Source organism: Lonchura striata, chromosome 8 (genome assembly GCF_050655825.1).
Source record: "Lonchura striata isolate lonStrDom1 chromosome 8, ASM5065582v1, whole genome shotgun sequence".
Lineage (NCBI taxonomy): Eukaryota > Metazoa > Chordata > Aves > Passeriformes > Estrildidae > Lonchura > Lonchura striata.
Window position 1 is genome coordinate 29,855,509 of NC_140710.1, and position 16,310 is coordinate 29,871,818.

Genomic DNA, 16,310 nt, shown 5'->3' on the forward strand with positions numbered 1-16,310 from the left:
ACAGAACTGCAAAGAGAACGAGAGGAGCAAAACGAAACAGGATGCCAAACTGCAAAAGACATTTCAACAGCACCTAATTAAAACTGTTCACATTTGCAACAGACAGAAGGTAAAGACATTCACTAGGAAACAGAAGAAAAGGAGGGGAATAAAAACCCACTAAGAGGATGATTTAGTCAATCACAGGAGATTCTGGAAAAAGCAGCGAGCTTTGGCGCAAAGGCCGGTTGCAGGACGTTGCGGTGCCTTTGGAGCTGGGGCTCTCTCCCATCCTGTGCCGCAGGGGTGACCCCATCCAGCTGGGATGAGGAGGGATGTGCTGGGCAGCAGCCCCTGCCCGCAGCACCAGCAGCCTGCAGGGAGCTGCCACAGCCTGCTCTCCAGGCAGGCATTTGAATAACATCACATAGCAACCAGCCCAGGCCTGAGAAACCAACCCAGGTCCCACTCCAATAACTTAATCACAAGATTATCTCCCAGCTTCTTTTGTTAATTAATGAGCCTTTGCCTTTTGGCTTCAGAAACCATAGACACAGCAGTTAAGGGAGAGGCTGGAAATCCAGCGTGGCACCTTTGTCAGCACGATGAACTAATAACACTTCTCCTCCTGTGACACTTTTCAAAGCTTGACATGTTCACCGCTGGGTTCATCTGGTTCCCGACGTGCAGGAGAGCAGCACAAGCTCCAAAGTGGAATAATCAGGACAAATGAATCCTTAGCCATCTTTTCAAAGAGGCCAAATCAAACCTTCTCTGGCGACAAAAACAAGAACGAGCTACGCTGTATTTTCCTCCTCTCTTGTCTAAGCAAAATTATTTTCCTAATTGGTGAACATGGGATGAAATAACATTTCAGCAAGGGAAAAGGCTGTTGTGTACCATGTCTGAAAATGAATAGGGGAAGGTATTTTTCCTTCTTGTGGTAGAGCCTTTGCTTTCAGGCAGGGTTGGCCAGGAGAAAACTGAGCTTTCCAGCTGGAGAGATGCTGATTTATATGTGCACAAGAAATCTCCCTGTTCAGAGATAAAACAGCTAAGTGCTTTGTTAATGATGAAGTAGCAAGAAGAGCTGGAGGAAGAAGCTCTTCCTTAGGTAAGGCTGGGGCCACAGGAGGCTTTTGGTAACCCCTCAGTCTGGATGCTGCCTGAATCCTCTCCTCATCCACGTAGGGACACCACAAATCACTCGTGCACTCCATGAAGAGCTGGCATCAGTCCAAAGGAGCTTGTTAAACAATCCCATTCCAAGCATGCTTGTGTGCATGGATGGCTCCCAAATCATTAGCTCTGTGGCTGGCAGCCAGCAGGAATATCTGAGCCCTCTAAGCCCGGAGAAGGAGGGAGCCCATGGGGCTGGAAGTCCTGCTTGGGCCAGCCCAGGTTACCCTGGCATCTTTGGTGTGGCTGTGAGAGCCAGGACAAGGCAGCAGCGTTGTCCCCAGCCCTGACAGAGAAATGAGCATCACCACAGAGGGACAAGTGGCACAGACATGTGCCCTTCCTCAATAACATCATTTTTGCAAGGGCAACAGGAGGGGGAAGAGCAGAATCCCCCTCGGACTGCCTCCTTCGCAGGGAAGAGACTGATGAGCCTGGCAGCCTCTGAACAAATATTTCTGATGCAGAGAATTCACTTGTCAGCGTGAAGGAGCCCCGAGAGGAAATTTCTAAAGCAGATCTGTCGGAGATAATGACACTGCACAAGGAAGCCCTCCTTAGGAGGGATGTCTCCTGAAGATGTGGAGTGTTTGAAAACATGATGCTTCTGTGTGTTCCTGTTGATGAGTTAAAATCCAAGCAGCCGTGGCTGAATTTTTAATCTGGGAGCTCTAACAGGTGAAGCACAAGGAGGCAGTGAGTCAGTTTTTAACCTTCCCTGATGCTGCCCTGGTCAGGCAGACCTTGTTTTCTTTCTAAATCAGAAGCCTCTCTTCAGGCCTGAGATATCACACTGTGTTCTGCCTCGTCCACATTACAAACCAGGGAATTTCTGTGCATCTGCATCTTTGGGTAATTGCCTAACACCGTGAAACCTCATCTCAGCTGAAGCTTCTAAGCTCCACTGTTAGATAAAAAGCAATTAACAGCAACCATAACCAGAAACACTTCTAGTGTGAGGGCAGGCAGCAAATGGCAAGTAGATACATCAACAAATCTGTTTTTGCCTTGTACTTTGCTGCTTGCAGCCAATGGGTCATTAATTTTTATATGAGTATCATGGATTTATCAGCAATTTGGGAATCTTGAAGTTATTACCTATGACAGTGGCTCTGATTGTGTTGGCTGCTCTGTGTTGCCTCCGCTCCTTCAGTTTAAAAGGGTGCAGCAGCCAGAGTCCCACCCCAAGGCAGCACTGGGTACCCAAAAGTTATTCCCAAAGGTTATTCCTTGCACTTGTTGAATATCTTGAATTTGTTTCCTCAATACAGGGCTGGGTCTCTAGAGCCCTTTACTCTCTGAAAGCTCATCAGCATTCACCAGTCATAGGTGTTCTCTTCCAGCTCTCCTAAGTAGCTGTATTTTATCCTGTCAAATATGAAAATTCCTCCAGCCAGGAATTTTGTGCTGAGCTAGTCAATCTTTAGGGTTTTTGCTAATCAAATCTAGGACAGATAACCAATAGAGTCTTCATCTGAACAAGGATAACTATCTTAATGTCTCCTGTCCAGGTGTTTTGGGGATCATTTTACATGTTCTGATCCATTAGTTCAAGTTTCAGTTCCACGGGGTGGGGGGGAGGGGGGGGGGGGCGGGGAAGTAGGAAAACCTATATTTTACTTGGCTACTCAATTGTCCTGTATAAAATAAGGTTTACTTTCCATGTGGTCACAGAGTCACTCACAGATTAGCTGTGTGCAAAGCGATGTGAGGAACCTTATCTGGATTCTTGCAAGGGCTGTTTTTTCAATCTGAATAAATGCTGCTCTTAAAAAAAAATAAATAAAAAAGCAGATACAAAGGTGTCAAGGATGAAATTGCCTGTTGCCATTCTCTGCTCTGGAGCTGTGCTTTGGCTGTCAGGTATTTTTAATCTCTCTCACCTGGCTGGTTTGGTGTGAGCCTGTGACTCCAGCTAATCCATCAGTAATTACCTGTTTAGTTTTATTGTGCTCTCGTTGCTTTGTGCAGCTGCTCAGGAGTTCATTTGCTCCCACCTTGCAGACAGATTTAAATGTTAAGCTTGTTTTCTTCCCAGATGGAGAAGAGACACCTCTGGTTCAGGTGAGTGTTCTGTGAGCTCTCCCCAGCGTGAGATGATCCCGAGCCTGTGACAGCTCAGGAAGGCTGAGAAATGCAAATCAAACCAGACCTTTTTTATCTCCTGGGTTAGAGGGGCTTTGCTGAGCTCTTGGTGTGTTTAAAACAATTTGGGTGTCCCCCTTGTGCAGTCAGTGGCTGCAGGCAGCGCAAAGGGATTTTCATGGAGAAGTTCAGCCTGGAAAACTCCATCCCTGGAAGTGTTCAAGGCCAGGCTGGATGGGGTTTGTACAGCCTGGCTTGGTGGAAGGTGTCCCTGCAGTGAGGTTAGAACAGATGATTTTTAAGGTCCCTTCCAATCCAAACCATCCTGTGATCGTTATGCCTTGACTCTTCCTGGAGATTCTGACAAAGAAAATTTAAAACGAGCCCAAGGAAAAGGCATTCATACAAATGGGCAAAGAGCAGCACCTTGGTCATCCCAGCAATGACCAAAATATCCAGGGAAGAGGTATTCTATCTCTTTGTGAACATAATTTCCAGCATAGTCCTGCAAGCCTCCCCCCCTTACTTCTCTTGGAAAGGGTAAATCTCTGCTGTACAAGTTTCTCGAGCTGAATGCAAGCAGCCTGCCTGTCTTATCTCCATTTGCCCCCTTCTGTGCAAACATTTCAGTCACTTCCTGCAAATGTAATGTTTTTTCAACTACTGACATGCTCCTCATCTCCACTCTGCAATCATGAAACGATGTGCTGATGTTTTAAGTGTTTTGTTTTAAAATGTGTAACATCTGAATTTACAAAAAAAAAAAAACAAACAAACCAAAACGAAAAAAGACAGATCACTCCCCAAATTCTCTCTAATGCTAATTATAGAAATCTCAGCTCTCCAGCAGAAGCATCAGCCAGCAGAGGATTTGGTTCTTATCAGAGGCTGGAGCTTTGGAAAAATGCAGTGAGGGTGGTGCATAAAACTGGGGGTGAGTCAGGTACATGCTGGAAGTGAGTGCTGAGAGTTTGGAAATGCAAACTTCAGGATTTTCCTCCCCCAACACCCAGAACATTGCATTATTGGTCGGTCTTCATTTTGAAATCATTTGCTGTCAAGATACATGTGTTGTTTTCATAGAGTTGGCAGCAGAAGTTATTGTTTTTTTTTTTCCCAGCTAAATTTAGAGAAGGGTAACAAATATTCTGGGTTTGCTCTGAAATCATTCCGGGAGGAGCTCCTGGGTTATACATCATGGTTGTTCCAGCAATGGAAGTGCAGAGAGCTTCAGCTCGGGGATGCCTTTGGCTCTCAGGATGTGGCCCCACACTGTCCCCAACACAAGAGAGGGTTGGAATCTGCTTGAGAACTCATTCCAAGGACGATTTTTATTAGGGAATATTATTTACATACCGCACTCTCCTCTTGCACAAGAAAGCTGGAGGCATTTCCCCCCCTTCTAACGCACTTTAGAGGCGACCTGACATTTTCTAATGGCTCTCAGGTATGTATAATTTATCCTGCTCAGTGCCTGCACTTTCCAAAATAAAACTGGAGAATTATCTGGGCTCCTGCTTTTTTTGGCCAACCATTACTCTCCCATTTTATTTTTTTTTTTTGACCTATAAATGTCCATATGCTGCAGGATAATTGCAGTAGGTGTAGGTTCCTTTGGAGACGCTCTTGTGTGGGAGACAATATGACAGCTCATCTGCATAGCACAGGCATCATTCCCCTGCCTTGATTTAGCAGAGTCCTGGATCCTGAGGCTTCTCCCGAATATTTTGGGATTGCTCACACCCTCCTCGTGCACTGGCGCTCTCCTGTGCAGTCATTTCTGCATTTTCTGTGGGCAGCTCAGCTGCTTGGAGCAGTCACAGAGTGCCACAAGGGTGGCACAGCCTGGCACGGGGACGTGGTCCCTGCTCCTGGGTTTCCACGCTCCATCCTGAGCATCCAAACTCTGCCTTAACCCACAGCCAGAATGTTTGGTGTGGAAAGCTGAGTGAGGTCCCAGGCTCCCAAATTTTGGATTGGCAGCTCCGCACGAGTTTGTCTCCAGGCTTGCTGAAGCTGTGTGTTGCTTTTGGGAGGGATTAAAAAATAATAATAATTCATCCTGAGAAGATGGGATGCAGGTTATCAGCAAGAGATTGGGATAAGGAGCAGGAAAAAGAGGAAATGAGGAAAAAGAGCTGTCACCCCAAACCTGGGCACTCCTCACCCTGCTGTAGCAGCGTGTCCATGACTGACCCCTGGAATCTGAGGAGTCTGTGGGCATTTGATTGAAATTTAATTGAAATTCAAGTTTAATTGAAATTTAACACCAGCAGGAGTGTTTTGGAGAGGGACTGAGCAGCTGGGCTTGAACACACAGTGCTCATGGGGTACTTTTATTCCTTTTGGGGTTTTTTCATGCCCTGACATGGTGTGTGCCATGCCTGAGGGGCTGTATCAGCGTGACAGGGGACAGGGACGGTGCCAACGTGTCACTGACGCTGTGGGGTGGGTGACAGGGTGGTCCCAGCGGTGGCTGTCACAATGGGGGTGTGACAGGGGCAGTCCATACTGGTGTCAGTCACACCGGGGGTGTGACAGGGGCTGTCCCTGTCCCTGTCAGTCACACTGGGGGTGTGACAGGGCTGTCCATACTGGTGTCAGTCACACTGGGGGTGTGACAGGGGCTGTCCCTGTCCCTGTCAGTCACACTGTGGGTGTGACAGGGGCAGTCCCTGTCAGTCACACTGGGGGTGTGACAGGGCTGTCCATACTGGTGTCAGTCACACTGGGGGTGTGACAGGGGCTGTCCCTGTCCCTGTCAGTCACACTGTGGGTGTGACAGGGGCAGTCCCTGTCAGTCACACTGGGGGTGTGACAGGGCTGTCCATACTGGTGTCAGTCACACTGGGGGTGTGACAGGGGATGTCCCTGTCCCTGTCAGTCACACTGTGGGTGTGACAGGGGCTGTCCCTGTCCCTGTCAGTCACACTAAGGGTGTGACAGGGCTGTCCATACTGGTGTCACTCACACTGGGGGTGTGACAGGGGATGTCCCTGTCAGTCACACTGTGGGTGTGACAGGGGCTGTCCATACTGGTGTCAGTCACACTGGGGGTGTGATGTGGGCAGTGCTATTCACACCGGGGGTGTGACAGGGGCTGTCCCTGTCCCTGTCAGTCACACTGGGGGTGTTAAAGGAGATGACCCTATTCCTGCCAGTAACACTTGGGGGTGTGACAGGGGATGTCCCAGTGGAGTCTGTCACACTGGGGGTGTGACAGGGGAGGTGTCTGTCCGTGTCAGCCACACTGGGGGTGTGACAGGGGAGGTGTCTGTCCGTGTCAGTCACACTGGGGGTGTGACAGGGGAGGTCTCTGTCCCTGTCAGTCACACTGGGGATGTGACAAAGGACGTCCCTGGCAGTGTCAGTCACACTGGAGGTGTGACAGAGGCTGTCCCCAGCTGGGTCCGCCCTGCCAGGGGTGTGACAGGGGCTGATCCCTGTCCCTGGCTGTCACAGGGGTGTGACAGGGGCTGATCCCTGGGTGTGGCTGTCACAGGGGTGTGACAGGGGCTGATCCCTGGGTGTGACAGGGGCTGATCCCTGTCCCTGGCTGTCACAGGGGTGTGACAGGGGCTGATCCCTGGGTGTGACAGGGGCTGATCCCTGTCCCTGGCTGTCACAGGGGTGTGACAGGGGCTGATCCCTGGGTGTGACAGGGGCTGATCCCTGTCCCTGGCTGTCACAGGGGGTGTGACAGGGGCTGATGCAGCCGTGGAGCCGCAGCTCTGGGAGGAGGGAAGCGAGGGAGGGACAGTCTGGGAAATGCCTCCGGAGGGTTTTGGGGTGGCCCCGCTGCGGCCGGAGCTCCTCGGCTTTAAATTCCCGTTTTAAATTCCAGAATGGTTCGGCTTGGAAGGGACTACCCAGGGACATTGATCTCACCTTTCTGCTCCAGCAGGGACATGGAAAAGAGGAAGAAAAAGAACTCAGCAAGAGTTTGTGATTTCCTGGGACACCACAAAAAGCTTCTCATATAAACTTCATGAAGATCTGCAGTAAAAATCCTTTGTGCTGACCGGTTATTGAATAGATTTTTGAATGCTGTTGATTTATTTAAAAATATGGATATTGTATCCTCTCAAAATTCAGTGTCCCCACCAGGCACTGCAGGTTTGTCACCAAAGTTCAGTGGGCTGAAGGGGGCCCAGCTTCCCCCTGGGGGGGTTAAAAGCTCAAATTTCAGCTGAATATCAGTGAAATCCCTTTGGATTCAGCTCCTTCTTAGAAGAAACATTGCTTAGGATTTTTCTCCCCCTGTTTTACATAGAAAAATCCGAAGATCTCAGATAGTTAAAGCGTTTATGGCAGTCCTAAAATAGGGTAGCCAGATGTCAGAAAACTCTGTGGCCCATAAAAAATTCCAAATTTGATGGAATGTGATGTGAAACCCTTCACAAAATATATTAAGCTCCCATTGTGACAGCAATGAGAATCACAAGTTCACATTTTTTAGTGAATTTAACAGCACATTTAAATTAAGAAATTACTCCAGAGTAGATCTAACTGGCAAATACATTACAGATCCTCATCTGTCCTGACAGACTCTTCACATTTAAGACACATAAAAGTGAGGCAGCATAAATAAAAAGGATTTGGCGTCCACAAATGTGTGTGTTGGGAATATGAATGTAGGGCAGGCACAAAACACCAGTAATGTAATTTTAATATGAATAATATATTGCAAGGAAGTTGATGATTCAATTATTTTTCTGCCTTCTCCTTGAGGATTACAGCTGATTTTTTTTGGTGGGTGTGTGTGCTGGAAGAGGCTTAGAATGCAGAGTTTAATGAAATCATGGGCTCGAAGATGCAACACGTGAAAGAGAAAGCAAAACATTTAAATACCTTGGTGTTAGGATGAAAAATCAAAATATGTGGCAGTTGATACAGCTAAGTGTGTTTGTCTGAGGACCAACAGAGCAGGATATCAGAATTTCATTGTTATTTTATGCTAAAAGGGAAACACTGGCAGAGCATTCTGTGTTAGCAAAGCCAGAAGGGAATTTTGGGGCTGTGCTGATGGATTTGATGAGTGTGTGGACACTTTGCCAGTCAGGGTGTGGGGTGTGTCCATGCTGCTTTTGTTACCCTGCACAGAATCTCTTCTCTGTCTCATCTCAACCCAAAAATCCAGCAGCCACGAGGCCCTGCCTGGGGTCTTTGATCTCACCCACAAGGCATCATTTGCAGTGCTCTGCATTATTTATCCCCACTGAAGTATTTTCAATTAAACCGACAGATTAAATGCTAACTTTGCCTGGCAGATAATGAAATTCTTGTTTCTTTCCCAAGGAAGCTGGACACAGGAATCTGCACTGCCTGAGAGTTTCCACATTTCCTAACAAGTGAGCACCGTGTGATACCACAGGTGGGAGGCAGGCTTGCTTCCTGGTGCTGACAGTGATAGTAAAAGGGTTTTAAAATCATGGGGATTTAGGGTTAAAAGGAAAATTAAGCTTAGTAGGCCCTGAAAAAAAAAATAAAATAAATACCCTAGGTACATAGTCCTTGTACCTTGCTAGAATTGCACCTGTGTAGCCAGTACATGATAATTGATATAATTGTTAGATGTGATGATTGTTTAGTAATTAAATATAATTGCTGTTTAATCATAAGAATAATCATGAGAAACTGTGGTCAGGGGCCTAAGAAAGATCATGAGAAACTCATATCAATGTATACAATAGAACAATATAAGTTTAATAATTAATATGTAAGTTATATAAGGATAGAATATAAAATACGTTCAGCTCAAAAGCCATGTTGGAGTTAGATTTGGGTCTGTACCCCTGATTCCCAGAGCTCTCAATAAAAGCACTTGCATGGAATCATATCCTGTGATTATGTGTATTCCTGAACGTTAACAACAGTTGTCACAAAGGTGAGGAACACCCAGGTGATCCCACAGGAGCCTCACAAGAGTGGGAAGCTGGAACTGATGGAAGATTCCTCACCACCTTCCAGCCTGAGGTGCAGCCTGCGAGACCTTCAGTCCAACAAGAAACCCAACTGCAGTGCCAAGAAGAGGAATCCTAAAAATTTCCTATAAAAGTGTGATTGAATCAACCCACCAACCCTGACCTGCAGTGTGCAGATGAATGTTGAGCACTCTTTTCCTCTGAACACTCTGAGGAACCTCAAGGAGGATAAGTGAGGATGAGGAAAACATCATTTTTATTGATGCTTTTGAGGCCTTTTCCTCCATGATCCCTCAGAGGAAGTGATTTATTAAAAATATGGATATTGATCTAGTACCGATATCCAACTGTGAGGGACAAAAACTCTCTAACAGTATAAAGTTAGAAAGTGTGTGTTTATTGTGTGCAGGATCACTCCCAAATCCACACCACAGCTTCCAGGTGGTTACAGAGCCTTTTTATCCATACAAGTATTGAATACACAAAATACAAATACATTTCATCATTTTGGTAGATCCCATTCCTCGCTTCCTATGCTGATCACTCCAAAAGCCATTCAGCATGCGTGGTTTGTCCCTTGAAATGGGTCGGTGTCCCTTTCATGGGGAGGGGTCCCAAAATGAGGAAGTCAATGAAGTCTTCCTCATTCTGACCTTTCTACCTTTTCAATGCCAATATGACAAATGAACTCTTGGTAGAACTCCCATTCCTTGTCTTCAATTGGTTTCAGAACAGACGAGGCCACAATTGTCTTGTGTTCCTAAAAGCTGTTTGTCAGTCTCTATATTCTTCATTATAAACCCAGCTAACTCAACATTGTGCTGACAAGCAATCAATTATTAGTTAACTACTAACTCTTAATTCATCAAGGCCTACTCATTTATTTTAATTAACTCTAGTAAAGCTTATCTCTAACTAAAATCTTAGCTCCTCTAAAATCTCTAAATTCCTTAAAATTTGCATTTCAGAAGGACAATGCTGGCACTACGCCATTCCTACGTGGTTGTGATAAGCCACAATTTGGAATGTTTAAGAACTGGCCATTCATCATCTTGGTCCCACACAAACATGCTTGGCTGTGGGGATGTGGGTGCATGTCCTTATGTATTATTAGAGTTTTCCTACTGAAAAAGGGGAGAGGATGTGTGTGTGTTCATCTTCTATGAGGGATGTGGAAAGGGTGTGTTGTTCTGTGCATCCTGGGTCAAGGTGGGAGGTAGCCTTTACCCTGCCCAGCTAAGCAAGAAACATCTAAGCATTTAAATTTGGAAAAAAAAATACAGCAAAAATAACAGAAACCTTCTGAGTTGTTTTGGTTTTTTTTCCTAGTTTGGGAAAATTGGAATGCCAGTTCTTTCTCTGCAAGGTTTGCCATTCCAAGCAGAGTGTGGGCTCCTCATGGATTCAAGGACTGTCATTAAAGGATTGTTGCAAACTTATTTTTGAAGTGCCTCAACTGAAGGAACTGAGCTGCCACTTACTCTGCTCTCAGAAGGAACTTGCTTTTCCATGTGGAAGGAGTAGGTACATTTCTTTTCCTCACCCTCAGCTCCCAGCAGAGCAGTTTCTGGTTTCATGTCTATTTTTAGCAAGATCTGTGCAATCACAAAAACAATACAGAACTTGGAGCATTCTTCTGTACCATATCTGCATGCTGGCAATGTACACTCTTGTTCATTTGTCCTTTCAGTTCTGAATTTGCTGCTAATTGTGGAGCCTCTTTCCCAAAGCTGGAGGAGTTTTGCTAGGAAAAGGCAGCACAAAGCTTCCCAGAGCTGGGCTTAAAGCTGGAGCAATCTCTGGAAGCTTACACAGAGATGTTGGAGAGTGGTTTCGAGCGTGGACCATGATCCTGCTGTGGCTTTGGCAAAGGCAGGAGGGATCCTTGGATGGCTGGGCAAAGGAGTTCCCAAGGAATTGGTGCCACTGTGAAAGGCCCTGGTGAGGCGTCACTGCAGATGCTGAACGTCCTTTTGGGTGCAAAGACTTTTCTAGTAGAAAGTGGAGCTGTGTCGCTATAGGACATGTGAAAGCACGATGCAAGCCACCTGCTATTTGCAAGGTAAAGAAGAAAGTTTATTCTCTGACTCCGACTTTTATACAGGTCACCTCTCCAAAGACATTGGACAAACCACTAGTACATCAAGTTTCTCCACCCCCATAAAAGAATGTAAACAATATGTTGTTTATAGAAATCGTGTGGGAAAGTTCTCCAACAGAATGTAAACTCAGAAGGCTTTAGAAAATCTTAAGAATCAGGGTGACAGAGGTGGATTGATCCCTCCTGACGGGGCAAAACCCCTTTCTTCTGACATAGCAGGGCCTGGATGGGAATTAATCCCTGGCACACCCCTGCAGGAAGATGGATGCAGAGTTATGGTCAGGGTGGGGACACTCCGTGAGTTGCTGTGAGCTGGAGCTGAAGGACAGGACCTTGGGGCCAGTCCAGAGGAGATCAGATGGATGGAACACCTCTGCTATGAGGAAAGGCCAAGAGAACTAGGAGCATTCAGCTTGGAGAAGACAAGAATTTGGGGTCACCTGATTGTGTCCTTGCAGTACCCAGACAAGAAAGACGGGGAAAGACGATATACAAGAGTTGGAGTGACAGGACAAGGCAGAGCGGGTTCGAGTTGAAAGACAGCAGGTTTAGATCAAATATTGGGAGAATTATTTTCCCCGTGACGGAGATGAGGCCCTGGCACAGGGGGCCCGGAGAACGGGGCACGGAGCCGGGAAGGGATGCGGTGACCGAGGAAGGGATGCGGTGACCGAGGAAGGGATGCGGTGACCGGGGTAGGGATGCGGTGACCGGGGAAGGGATGCGGTGACCGAGGAAGGGATGCGGTGACCGGGGAAGGGATGCGGTGACCGGGGTAGGGATGCGGTGACCGGGGAAGGGATGCGGTGACCGAGGAAGGGATGCGGTGACCGGGGAAGGGGACGCAGTGTCCGGGGAGGGGACACGGTGACCGGTCCCGCCCCGCTGCCGGCAGCTCCAGCACGGCAGAGCCGCCACTGCGCCGGTGCCGCTGCCGCGGGCTCCGCGCCGGCGCGGGGGATGCGCGGGGGATGCGCGGGGGATGCGCGGGGGATGCGCGGGGGATGCGCGGGGGATGCAGCGCCCAGGTAGGGCGGGGAACAAGAACGGGCACCGGAGCGGGGAAAAGTTGGGGAGGGAGGGGGATCATGCTGCCTGGAACAACAACAACAACAAAATGATTATTTTTTAATATATATATACATATATATGTATGTGTATGTGTTTATTGTGGTTATCGTTTCTCAGCCCACGCCGCGGTTTCCACACCACCCCCCTTCTGCAGGAAACGGGTAGCCGTGGTGATGGAGTTCTCTTAAGCCAAGCAGCGCCAGCATCCCTTGGAAAGTTTTCCCGCCCCAAAGGTACGGGCAGCTCAGTTGGAGGGCCGGAGGTGAGGAATACTCTTGTTAGCAGCTCCTTATTCAATTGTCGGGAATGGCTGGAGTGGGGGTGAGTCGAGCCACGCTGTTCCAGGCAGTGACTAATGAGGACTAATCCAGATTGTTTTCCATGTCTCCAGCAGAAAGAAAGTGTGGCTTGTGCGGCTGATGGAGCCAGCCTTTTTGGAATCTGAATAAGAGCTTTCACTTAATGCACATCGCTGTACTGCCTTGAGCAGCCTGCTGAAACCAAATAGGCAAGTTTTACATTTATGTACATGTGAAAATACAGATATATTTATGTTTCTACATATATATGTTCATTGATACGTATGCTTATATTCAGAGATGTCTTATCCCACTTTCCAGTACTTGAAGGGATTTTACAGAAAAGAAGAAGAGCAACAATTTACACAGACAGAATAAAGGGAAACATTTTTAAGCTAAAAGGGCAGAAATTTAGATTAGTTATTAAGAAGAAATTCTTTACTGTGAAGGTGGTGAGGCCCTGGCACAGCATGTCCAGAGAAGCTGTGGCTGCCCCATCCCTGGAAGTGCTCAAGGCCAGTTTGGATAGGGCTTGGAGAGATCTGGTCTAGTGGAAGGTGTCCTGCCCATGGCAGGAGTTGGAACGAGATGGTCTTTAAGGTCCCTGCCAATCCAAACCGTTCTAGGATGCTGTAATTTCTCATCTTTAGAAAAATTTAAAATCAGGATTATCAATTTATACGTGGTGGTGAAGGCTGGCTGACGATAGTGGATTTAACTTTATTGAACAATCTGTCTGTGTTTTGTGTGCTGAATGTATACTTTCTACATCTCTAATAGTAGATGATTCTGTTTCTTCTGCGTATCTAATAGTCTGTCCCATTCTTTGGATCAGAAAAATACCTTCACTGTTCTAAATTTGTAACATCAGAAGAATCACTGATGAAACAGGTGTTTTATTTTCTAGGGAGGACTGCCAGAAGAGCTGAGAATGGACTTACCATGAAAGACACAACGTTCTGGGTGATGATGAGCTGCAGATGAACGCAGTGTTTGCCTCAGAGGATGGATGCCTCTGAGAATAACATTTGTGGCACAGGGGGAGGGCATTCCAATTATCCCAGAAAGGCCACGGAGCAGCTGGGCCACAGCTGTAGGCCACAGAAGGAGGTGGGCATGAATTCCTCCTGCAGTCCTCCTGGAAACTCTGCTGGGCCCGCAGGGAAGAAGGAGCTTCCTGCAGACAAAGAAACCTGTGACACCTACTGCCAGAAACAAGGTGAGAGCCCGGCTGGGCAGTTTGCCCCCTCCAGCAGCAGCTTCCAGCTGCAGAGAGAAGATGAAGATTTAGATCACCGTTCCTCTGAGCACCCGCGGGCGATGGCGAAACTCCGCGAGGGCGACGGCAGCGCCGCTCTCGGAGATGAGTTTGGCGAGGGCGCGGAGCCCGTCCCCGAGGAAGCTCTGCCCTGTCGAGGCAAGGAGTGTGGCTCCTCTGTCTCCTCTGTCCGTGGCGTGAGCCAGCTGCAGGAGCAAGGACGAGCTGGCCCGCCGGAGAGCTCCTACCACTGCCCCGTCTGCAGCAAAGCCTTCTCCCGCGCCGCCAACCTGCGCATGCACAAGCTCATCCATTCCGGCCAGAGGCCGCACAAGTGCCCCGAGTGCGACAAGGGCTTCATCCGCACGGCCGACGTCTGGAGGCACCTGCGCAACGTGCACAAGATCGAGCGCTCCATGGTCATCCTGGCCAGCGGCACGGCCAGGAACCCCTGGGCTGTGGTGCACCACAGCCAGCAGCACAGCACCGAGTGCCCGGATCAGGCTTGTCCTGCCAACCCAAAGTCTCAGGAGGACGACCTCAAACCTTATGGCTGCCCGACGTGCGGTAAAGGCTTCGATAAGCCCAACCTGCTGTCCAAGCACAAGGTGATCCACCGGGAGGACAAGCCCTACAAGTGTCAGGAGTGTGGCATGGCGTTCGTGCAGCTGCTCAGGCTCAAGAGGCACCAGCAGACTCACTCTGGGGCACGGCCCTTCTACTGCGAGGAGTGCGGAGGGACCTTCACGCGGCTGGCATCGCTGCAGCGCCATCACCGCATCCACACCGGAGAGAAGCCCTACTCCTGTAGCTTCTGTGGGCATTCCTTCACCGAGTCGGGGACCCTGCGGAGGCACGAGCGCACGCACAAGTTGGACAAACCTTAATCCGGGGGCTCTGTGGTTGCTTTGTACCTGAACGAGGTCTGCTCAGTCGGGCTGGCAAAGCACCCCGCGGTGTGTGCTCTGCCCAGCAGTGGCTGATGTAGCAATGCTGCATCACAGGGACCTCTGGAACTTGTGCTGAGAAGGATTGCACTGCCTGGCTTTAAACTGCTTTGTATGAGAAAATAACCTAATTACACGTGAGTAATGAAATGGGAGACTTGAGGAGACTGAAACCACTGGCTGTGCTTTTGCTGCCTCTGTTTGCTGGACTGGCAATGCAGCCACTCGAGCTTTGTGCAGGATCTGCAAGCACAGGCTGTGAGAATTCACTGCATAAACTGGCCCTGCCCTGATGAGTCTGATGGCTCTTTGACATGGGTTTGGAGATCTGTTAACTTGCTAAGTGACAACAGTCCAGAGCTATCCCTCTATCCCTTCTTTCCTGGTATTTTGCTGAGTTTTTCTTTCTGTTGCATTCCTTTTTATTTGTAAGGGGAAGTGTTATGTTGGTTATCAAAAAAAACAAACTCCACTTACAAAGCAGTTCCTTAATAAACACAACAGTTACCAGCTGTATTTCAGAATGTTTCTGTCTGAGGGAGTACCAATACTTTATGCACTTTTGAGTGATGGGTTGAATGTCTATTAATAATGGGGAAAGCTTTATTTTGGCTCTAGTGGTGCATGCTCTTGGGGTAACATTTGTGTCTCTGATGGAACCATGCACACTATATCTAACCAGATGAGTATTGTGGAAGGAAATGTTGAGGACACAAAATTCAAAGAGTAAAAGACCAAGTTGAAGCCACCTTTGCTACTCATTGCAGAGGAACCTTCTTCATTTAAATGTTTTCACACAGAGGGAAACTCCCCATAACAAAATCATGCTCTGTGCTGTGTCCAAGTACTGCCCAAAGTGTCTGTTAGACTCTTCACTTTGATTTAGATTCAAATGGCTAGTGAAGAAAAATATGCTTAGGAATTAGCCTGGCAGACTTAGGCAGGTGTTGACAAATCCTCCAAGGCTGTAACTTCCAAGAGTCATGTAATGCCTCAGCACCAGCAGTGGGGCTTTAACTCTGAAATTTAATAATGACTTAAAATCTGTTAACCCCTGTGGTAGAAGAGTCCAGTTTGTCCTGAAGTTGCAGCCTGAATTTCTTTTCCAGGTCAGAATGTTTTACTTCGTTGCTTCCTTTCTCCTTACCAGCTGCCATAATTCCATTAATTTCTTTCTAGGGCTTTCTGCCTTTTCAGTGGGAAGTTGTGCAGGAGAATGAAGGTAAAGCTCCAGGGCTCCAGGGTAATGTACCTTTGCATTTATTACCAGTTTATTTAATATAAAGTACTGATTGTGCCGTTTGTTTCCATATTTCATAGAACACAGAGGGACGTTGGCAGCTCAGCACCTCCCAGCTGTGCAGCAGCTGAGCAGGTGTCACACAGTGGCTCCTGCTGTGCTTGATGTCAGGTTCTTGGCTCAGATCAGGATTTACCACTGTGCACAGCAAAACTCTAGCTTGATTA

The 16,310-nt window shown here is 47.8% G+C and overlaps 1 protein-coding gene across 8 annotated transcripts; it reads left to right on the forward strand.

The window, feature by feature from the left end:
• The first annotated feature begins 11,659 nt into the window (after positions 1 to 11,659).
• On the forward strand, positions 11,660 to 15,367 carry ZNF648 (zinc finger protein 648). 8 transcript variants are annotated; one of them, XM_085586747.1, is made up of 4 exons: positions 11,660 to 11,814; positions 12,457 to 12,572; positions 12,731 to 12,847; positions 13,546 to 15,367. In XM_085586747.1, exon 4 carries the CDS (start codon positions 13,644 to 13,646, stop codon positions 14,781 to 14,783), a length of 1,140 nt encoding a protein of 379 aa, XP_085442873.1. In that variant the 5' UTR covers positions 11,660 to 11,814; positions 12,457 to 12,572; positions 12,731 to 12,847; positions 13,546 to 13,643; the 3' UTR covers positions 14,784 to 15,367. The 8 variants fall into 8 exon arrangements, with proteins under 8 accessions (XP_085442873.1, XP_085442872.1, XP_077641408.1 ...); XM_085586746.1 differs by lacking the exon at positions 11,660 to 11,814 and adding an exon at positions 12,130 to 12,296 and having other exon boundaries at positions 12,457 to 12,601; XM_077785282.2 differs by lacking the exon at positions 11,660 to 11,814 and adding an exon at positions 12,148 to 12,296.
• The last annotated feature ends 943 nt before the right edge of the window (positions 15,368 to 16,310 follow it).